The sequence below is a fragment of the Clinocottus analis genome, unplaced genomic scaffold (genome assembly GCF_023055335.1).
Source record: "Clinocottus analis isolate CAN_PGR_092001 unplaced genomic scaffold, fCliAna1.0.p SCAF_14, whole genome shotgun sequence".
Lineage (NCBI taxonomy): Eukaryota > Metazoa > Chordata > Actinopteri > Perciformes > Cottidae > Clinocottus > Clinocottus analis.
This window is the reverse complement of record NW_027175865.1, coordinates 10,174,062-10,183,607: the sequence shown is the minus strand read 5'-3', so window position 1 is coordinate 10,183,607 and position 9,546 is coordinate 10,174,062. Positions and strand designations below refer to the sequence as shown.

Genomic DNA, 9,546 nt, shown 5'->3' with positions numbered 1-9,546 from the left:
GAGAGAGAGAGAGAGAGAGAGAGAGAGAGAGAGTAAGGGAGAGAGAGAGTCTCAGAGGGGATGTGTGTGCAGAGCAATGGGGAGGCAGGCTGTGTTTGTCTATACGTCCTCTTTACTAATGGAAATCAGATCTCTCACATGTTGAGCCAGCAGAAATGGAGAAGTCGATCAATCATGTCAGACGGAGTCACAATCACACGCCCACCTTCACTAATATGCTCCAATTAATTTCCCCAAAATGTTTACATTGAGCCAAAACCTGCCCTTTTCTTGAATTAACAAACACATTTGCATTCAGGGATCAGATATCAGACAGTTTGAAAGCTTTTAAATATCTAGGTTTCCACACATAATCTCGATTTGCAATGTTGTGTTTGGTGGGATTAAGTCTTGAATCTACAATAAAAAAAAGTCTTTATAAGCACATTGCAAGTCGTTCATGTCTCTAAAGGGTGACCATTGAAATGGCACACTATTTGGCAACTTGTATTCTTTTGAAGCTGTGATCAATTTTGTTTATGATAAAAGGTACAATTTGTAGTATTTCAGGCGATTTACTGGCAGAAATTGAACACACTGTTCTTTCTGTTTTTCTTTATATATTCAATGAGCCCCTCAAGTCTACAAAGGAAGCGAGTCCTGTTCACAGAGTCTGCCATGTTGCACTGCCATGTTTCTACAGTAGCTCACAACAACAAACCAAACTCTGGTTCTTGTGAGAGCCTTTTGCCTTTCGCTACCTGAAGGCCACCGTAGTTCTCCAACATGCTTTGATAAACTGTGGTAACATGAGCCGCCGTCTAAATTCTGTTGCTCCTTAAGTAGTGTTATAAGGACATGTATGGTCTCTGAGCCAAGAGAATGGCGTTCCCATGTTTTGCATCCAGCAGGTCACGGGATTGAAGCCTTGTAAAGGGAGCAGTGCAAAATAGAGTCCAACCACTAAAATATGAGTAATTGATGGTTTTCTTGTTGGTTAAACAAAAGTTTTTTAAGACGTTGGGCTCGTACGAACCTATAAAAGGCAGTTTCTCCTGTTTTTTAAAAAATTAGATCCAATTAGATCCAAGTAGATCAAACGATTAACCAATTAGTCAATACAAAGTTTCATTAGATTAATCAATCATACCACCGATGACAGTCTAGCTACTGATATCAAGGAACATGTATTTCTTCCTCTAAATACATTTTACAATAAACTGAACTTGAATACATCCAAAGTCCTCGTTGTTTTTCTCTTTTAATCAGGTCATTAGTTTATTTGGTGATGTACTACAATGAAAAACCCTGCCCAGTGCAAAGCCATATTATCATGTCATTTTGTAAGCAAGTAAATACACAGCGCTGTGCCATCAGTGTCTGATTTGATATAGAATATGTACAATTCAGTTTAGGAACTTACACTTATTTTTTTTATTGAAAATTTAAAATAAGGATTTTTTAATGGATGCTTATTTTAAATATATTATGAAAAGATATTGCAAACCCCCTGGGGTGCCTTTTTGTACCGCCATTTGAGAACCACTGTTCTATCACATCTAAGCACACCAGACTGGAGTTCATCTTTTTCCCTTTCTGCTCTGCTGCTTTAACAGGCAGCGAACCCCAACCCTCCCTCCCTCATCCTCCCTCATCCTCCCTCCTCTCTCTCCTCTCGTCCACCCCCACAAGAGCCTGATGATGTGCAGGCTCCACAGAGCAGGACTTTCAAACGGTATCATTACCATTTCAAAGAACCTGCTGCTGCCTTATGGACCTCCAAGCTGTGTCATGTTATATGGAGCGGGACGTTGTTTGCCACAAGCTAAATCGCCTCCTTAAATATTTCTATCAATATGACAACAAACTACTGTATGTTACGCATTTCTGACTTTGCCAGTTGTGTGTCGTGGCATCAATGCGACGTGTGCATTCACAGTTGTTGCAGGGTATCCTGTGAGGCTTCGCTGCCACTTGTTTCAAAGAAAAGCTTTGTTTTTGCTGCTGTCAATGAAATGACACATATAGCAACCAACAGAGAGCGGGGCTGAATCACATGCAGCCCTCTGAGGATACATAAACACAAAACAAGACTTCAACAATTTGGAGGACATGGTTCTCATTTTATTATTTATTGCCCATAAAGGCGAGGAGGGGTCCCACACAGTGCAGGAGGAAATCTCCAGCACTGTGTGCTTGCGGCATTCTTATTTTAATACTGCTGAACACAAACACACAGACTTAAGCGCCCAGCAGTTCCTGCTGCAACATTAATGTCCTCATTTATCCTCTTATGCACAAATGTCAACCTTTGTCATGCAGCCTCCATCCCTGCCTCTCCTTTGCTCCCCTTTTAGTCACCCTCCACACCTTCACCAACCACCTCTCCCACCCTTCCCTGTTTCTACTCCTTTGTATTTCCTCCATAACTTCTAGCACATTCATTCCTCCACACCATAACAGCCCAGACTCTTCTCTTCCTCTGTTTGTATTCCTCTCACTCTGCTTTGTGCAACTCATTGTATCCCCCCCACCCTTATCCTGCACAGATATTTCACATTTCTCCACCACATCTGCCTCTCTTGTTTTGTTTTACTGTCTTTTTTTCTCTTCTCTCTGTTTGGGGATCCTCCAGTGACATCATCATCCGACAGTTACCATGGTTTCGGGGGGGAAAGGGAATATAGTACATTTTAAAATCAAACAGACTGTGCTGTTGCATCTCACACTTACAAAACTAGAGGGCACAAGACGTTCAAAGCAATTACTCTTTATTACAAGATCCAGACACGGTTTAGATGAAAACAAGCTGTGTGTGTGTGTGTGTGTGCGTGTGCGTGTGTGTGTGTGTGTGTGTGTGGGGTCAGGTCAGCGTTAATGATGGGTCAGTGTGAACAAACAAGTCGTCGTCATACAGGTCTTCCTCCAGGTCGCCTTCCTCTTCTGTGAAATAAGTAGGGAAAGGAGGGTTGAGCAGCGTGGAGCTCCTGGTTGGCAGGGAGGTATCTCGTATCTGGAACACACACAAACGCACACAAACTGTGAGGACACACTTCTTTATTATTACTAAAACAATTAAATTACAGACAAATTTCCTTCTAGTTGCCAATGGTTTTCAAAATTGTTAAGAGTCACGCAAAAATGGATGCCAGCGTTCTCCAGCTTCTCAAATGTGATAATACGTTGCATTTTTGTTTTTTATTTTATTCTAAATAAAAATATTTGAGTTTTGGATGGTTGGTGAAAGAAAATTGGCACGTTGGTATGTTAGTTCCCTTGCGTTCTGGAAAATGTGTTACAGGCATTTACCACTATTTTTAAAAAGACATTTGAAATCAGCAGTTCTGAAATGTGTTCTGTCATGCTTTCTTCAGAAGCAGAAACACCTTCAAGAACTCAAACCCATGTATTTTTTATTTGTGGCTGGCACATTTTACTACACTCCATAGTCTGTGTTGCAGTAGTCTGTCGTTCCTGCTCTGAGTGCAGACGAACACGAGAAATTCTCAAGGGAACGAGGCATGCATGTACAGATGTACAGGAATTAAATCTTCATAATATAATTATTTCTTACTGATAATCTTGTTTCAACTTTACATTTTAATCAATTATTAACAAAACTGGGGAATATAAGTGTTCATTCATATTCAATTAATCATATTCATTCAATTCATTCCCTCTGGTCGTAGTGCAGTTGGTCTAAATGTTTTTCTTAAAATAAAAAAGAATCAATAATGAAAGTTATTATTTGTTGCAGTCTTTAGTCTTAATTTGAGTCACTAAAACAGCTATTCCTCATTTACATAAGGACATTAGAGCCTATTTGCAGAGAGACATTAGAGCTGCACAGAACACCACAAATAAACAATGAACAAACATTATTAACCTTGAGTGCAATATAATAAAAGTGAATCTAGGTGTGTGTGTGTGTGTGTGTGTGTGTGTGTGTGTGTGTGTGTGTGTGTGTGTGTGTGTGTGTGTGTGTGTGTGTGTGTGTGTGCGTTGAGCAGCTGAGCTGGGTGAAATGCAATGCACATTTGTATTCATTATCGCTTGTCTGCAAAACAAATAATAGGCTGAGTGTGCGTGTCTGCGCACACACAAAAGGCGAACACAACATGCCAAGTATGGAGATGGATGCTGAGGATATTATTAACATCATTACGGTGCACGTTCCCTCACAGAAGAACACACAAACAGATGCGCGCACACACTCGCTGCTGATCCAGCAGTGTCATGAAGATGGATCACACTGTCTTGCAGGTGTGAAGGTGTTTTACAGGTGCAAGGTCACTTGTCTCTGTCAGGACACTAAGCACGCTGGGATTGACCTCAGATTTCATTCTTCACAAGTGTGTCTGCATATGATTATTTTTACCTTCAATACGCAGTTCTTGTGGCCGGGCACAGAGCCGTTAACATACAGCACGTTTTCCTTGGTATTGACCCTCCATACCTGCAAGAGAGAAGGGTAGATGAGAGTCTTGATCTGACATAAAAAGTTAGAAACCATGACCTTGGGCAAGTGTCCTTGTGAGTGTGTGTACCTTCAGTCCTTGAGCTGTGACAAAGATGTTGCCCATCATGCCAGGCATCTTTTTCCCTTTGAAGACTTTGGCTGGATCCTAGACGCCGATGAAAAAAGACACACAGCTCTCATGACTGGATTATAGGAAGCCAACTGTTCATATCTGGCATGGATGAGTGTCTTACACAGAGCGTGTGTGTGTGTGTGTGTGTGTGTGTGTGTGTGTGTGTGTGTGAGCGTGTTTTACCCCCCCAGGTCCAGAAGCTCCTGGTCTGCGATGAGTTTTGGTTTGGCCGTGGCTGGCTGGCTGACCTTTGAACCCATATCGCTTCATCACGCCTTGAAAACCCTTTCCAATGCTACACACACAAACGAAAATCCATACTCGTATTTTTACATTTAAGTATTTTGACTTGTTGCCCTCAGAGGATAGATTTAAAACAGAGAGGTTTGGACTTCCTTGTGAAGTAAATAAAAATTAAAAATAAATCTTCAAAACATGATGCTGTAGCTGAAAGAGGGCAAGAAGTGGGAGAGGAAGAAAAGAGGAAGTGCCAGCGAAGTGGGAAAGCTGGCAGGAAAATAACTTACGATTTGGCTGTGACGTCCACATACTGGCCTGGACGGAAATGTGCCGCATAAAGAGGAGTGCCTGAACACACGACCAACAATATAACAATACATTTGTACATAACTGCTTAAAACAAATTATTCTGTGTGACAAAAAATATAGTAAATGAGTTATTATTTATATAAACTAAATCACATGTGTATACCTGGCTTAATGATGGCGTTGTCTGAGACTTTGAAGGTGGTGACTTTATGTTTCGGAGGCACGCCCGCATTCCTGAACATCTCCATTTGCTCGTCCGACCTCTGTCAGTCCGAGTGATAGAGAGAGAGATAATTGTGAAGAAGAAATTGAAGTGGTAAAAGAAGAACAAACAGCAGTTGGACTTTGGCTTATTAAAATTAACAGTGGGCCTGTTATGACTGTAAAGGAGCCAAACACACATGCAGACATACGCACGCAAACTTGGCAGTGAGCATCTCTGACATTTGCTTTCACTCGGCTCGCTCTCATCTCAGCCCCTCCAGTCACTCTAAACTCTCTCTCTCCCTTTCAACAGAAGGGCGAAAATCAGCCTGCCAAAGCTTCTCACTCCGACAAACTCTGTCGCTGAGTGAAACGCAATGTGGCTGTGTGAGAGGGATTCAAAACAACATCAATCTATCAAGACTCAATGAATATATAACCCTTAAATGTATACAGCCTTGTGCATTTGTGTTTAGCTTTTCATTTAATCTGCAGTGTTTGTGTTATAGGGGTCATATATACGCAGTCTGATGCAGTAATGGGACCTTAGAGTTTATTACGAGCATGAAAGACCATTTACAAGTGTGCGCTTGGGAATGTTTCCAGGAAATAGCAGCAAATAAATCTGTTGGATTCAGTTCATTTAGACGGCAGAGATTTGATAAAGCCACTGATGGTTAGTGCGTGAGTATAATTTCCTGACTATGGATTTGTATTCATAATCAGTTTTAGAACAGGGAGGCCTGCTATAAGCTCAATGCTACAGGAAAATTACAAAACCCAGTTATGTTCCCATAAAGCTGTCAAACTGATTAGATTTTTTTCATGATCATGAAATGTAGCCAAAACTAGGATGTGGACATTGTGAGGTGACTAAGCATTTGGCACTGGCTGCTCTGCTGGTATAATATATATATATATATATATGAAATTTCTTTTTACTACATTTTTCTAAGTTGAGTAATGATGCAATTTCTCAACCTATTATTAAAAGAAACAAAATCCAAGTAAAATTATTCTCATCCTAAATGTTACTTTTCAGAAAATCTGCAATAACTATAGCCTCTATCAACTACTGAGGGAAATGTCTGGCTCCACTAGCTTCACCAGCTTGTCTCTGGTGTTGAGCAAGAAGAGTACTGTGTTTTTTGTGCGCATGAAAACAGCTTTCTGCTGCATCTGAAGACGACGCCTTGAAAGCGGTGAATGTGCACAAAACAAGGAATTGGCAGATCAGACAGCTAAACAATGAGCTAAAATTCACTATAAAGATCTGTAAAGTCCAAGGAAGCAGAGTCAAGTGATGACTTTCTATAAGTTCATCACTTTGAGCAACCCATCACATTCACACATTGTTGTTTGATTCATTGCTATTATAAAATATTGATTATAGCCTGAGAAAATAATGATTACCTCACTAGACATTAAGTAACATCAAAATATGCCACGTCATCCAGTTTCACAGCTAAGATTATAATATTAATAGCTATTTCTTACATGGAACGGTGATACGTTTTTCCCTCCTACCACGAGGGCAGCGGTGTGTCCATCATATTCATCCTTGGACAGGTGTTTGAGTACATGGCAATCCTGCACCTGGAAAAAAAAACAGAGGCTGGATTAAAAATTGTCACAGTTTCATTTCAGTTTTTCACTGATCAACTTGTTTGCTTCTGACCTACAACAAACAAATATGTAATTGGCTGAAAGTCCCTGGTGTAAAACACTTAGATATGGGGCACCTGGCTAACTCACAAAACCTCTCCATGATATACATTTTTGAAAAAATAATACAAGGATGATGACACCACTTAGCAATACATAATAGATTGAAAGTCAGAGGACGAGGAAAAGTCCAAATGTAATTTTAAAAAGCAATAATCAAATCTGTACTTATTCACTGAATCATTAGATGTATTGCTTCAGATAAAACATGTATCACACTTCCAAAGTAGTGGGAGAACTTCCGCCCTGAGAAAGTCAATCTTAATGCTCTACTTTTCATCTAGCACAGACTGTTCCCTCGTCAGCTGAAAAGAAACAAATGACTAAATGTGAAAAGTGAATCAGCAGACGGTGATAGAAGTTTTTGTTTGTACTTGATTCTGATATGAAGTGGAGGTGATGACAAAGGGAAAGTCTGACTTAACATTGACATTTTGTTCAAATTGCAAAAGGAGTTTGTTGTGCTATTACAGTGTGTCATTGTCAATAAAGACAAGAGTTAGCACACACGGTTGCAGTTTGCAATCAATTCACTTCACTGACAGATTTGTCAATGAGGTTGAAACATGATGTGAATAAACGTAAAATATCTTCAAGGTGCTCAATATTTGCTTTTGTCCCCCCACACTGACTGTACAGAACAATCCAATGTATTTGACTGCTTGTCTAACCTGCTGGCCATTTCATTATGCATCACAAACACACACTATCATTCCTGAAGAACACTTGTGGTTGTGTTGATGCAAAGCTAAGGCACAACAGGTGTGTGTTTGTGTGTCTGTACTACCTGTAACATGGTGACAACATGTCTTTCCCCTGCTTTTGTCCAGACAGGAGCCATGCCCAACTTCACGGCTACTAGCCCAACTCTTCGACTACCTGGGCAGAGGAACAGACGAAAATACAATTTATGTGTGAGTGGACAGAAAGGGGACTCATGACGTACACAGCTCTCACCAATCATGACACCTACCTGGTGTCCACTCATGACGCTGCCAGGGCTCATCTTTGAGTGGGTTGAGCTTATCAGCGGTTTGTCTCCTGTATTCCTGAGCCGTGCTCTTTCTCATGTATTCCTGGTTGTCCTCTGTGAGGTGTTCATCAAACCACGTTGTGGTCTTTATTGTCCTAATACAACTCACCGAATGGACAGGACTGCAAAGGAAATAGTAGTCAGGGAATCAGGTGCAGCCATTTCCCAGTAATGTCCAGATGTCACACACATCAAGGCACAAAAGTAATAGGTAGCATTCATGTGTGCTTATTATTTAAGGGCTGCAAATAAGTAATCAAACATAATCTGCAATTAAAAATTATATCAAACAAACAATAAGCAGCACATTTTAGAAGCACACCCGCCATTTTTCACGAACAAACGTAATAACCAATTATCAAAATTGTTGAACCTTCATTTACTGGAGGTCATTATTCATGCCTTCCGGCCTCAGATCTCATACTACTCTGCCACTTCAGCTTAACAAGTCAGCTCAGTCACTACAGCGTCCTCACTGATGAATAACAAGCAGATTCACACAGTCACAAGGACAGTTTGTGCATTGGGAGTGCATGCGTCAATCAATATGCTTAATTTGCACAAAATCAGCAAAAACACGAGTTTCAAAGCATAAATACAGGAATAAAACGGGACTGAATGAACCATGGTGACATTTTGTCCTATTAAAGTCTGCCCACGACTGCTTGCAGATGGCCAACACTTGACTCATTTGTTACTGAAGATTAGTTCATTAGTTCTGTCAATTATACGTCTCTATATTAATCATTTAGTATTCCGTGTAACAGAGGACTAACTAAATATACAGTTAGGTTAGTTATAAGAGACAATTAAACTAGCTTTGGTGGTATTTTGTAATGGAAACACTATAACGGTAGCTGTTTATTTGCAAATAAAAGGATAAGATATCAACAAGAACATAATATAATTAAACTATTAATTCACGACAGGAACCTTTGTGCTAAAGCTCACTTTTGTTCAGCTATATTAGCACAACTAGCCATTAGCATTAGCCACCTTTCAGCTGCTGCCCGGAGAGAAAGGACTCGCGTTCCCCGCTGAAGAAGAAACCGACAGCTCCACGACGCCATTGCTCTTCTTTAATGTGTCTACTTGCATATATATGGGAGAAACTACACAAACTAAAGAGGCATGACCTTTCACAACATACACACAACCATGCCTTCGTTTTCGTCCTGTTCTAAATGTCACCCTCGCTACTTCCGGTACGGCACAAAAACAGTCCCCCTGCACAGAGGGTCATGAAAATGGTTCCACACAACTAATTTATTTCTTAATTTCTAATCTGATCTCCAAAACGCGTTTATATCAAATTTAATGCTGCCAAAGGTTTGATACAAAAAACCCAACATAAACGAAATTAAATGTTGAATTACAAATGTAATTATTGACCTTGAAAACTACAATCGACGTAACAATTTCATTGAAAGGGCAAGTTAGTAGTTTCGAACCTTACAATCGTAC

At 40.2% G+C, this 9,546-nt stretch overlaps 1 protein-coding gene across 1 annotated transcript; it reads right to left on the bottom strand.

The window, feature by feature from the left end:
* Positions 1 to 2,723: 2,723 nt before the first annotated feature.
* On the bottom strand, positions 2,724 to 9,281 carry mrpl3 (mitochondrial ribosomal protein L3). Its single transcript, XM_068575588.1, has 10 exons — positions 9,079 to 9,281; positions 8,023 to 8,204; positions 7,837 to 7,928; positions 6,822 to 6,920; positions 5,284 to 5,383; positions 5,099 to 5,159; positions 4,755 to 4,866; positions 4,527 to 4,604; positions 4,358 to 4,435; positions 2,724 to 2,992 (listed from the first exon to the last, which is right to left on the bottom strand). The coding sequence occupies exons 1-10, from the start codon at positions 9,150 to 9,152 to the stop codon at positions 2,843 to 2,845; spliced, it is 1,026 nt and encodes a 341-aa protein (XP_068431689.1). The 5' UTR covers positions 9,153 to 9,281; the 3' UTR covers positions 2,724 to 2,842.
* Positions 9,282 to 9,546: the final 265 nt, after the last annotated feature.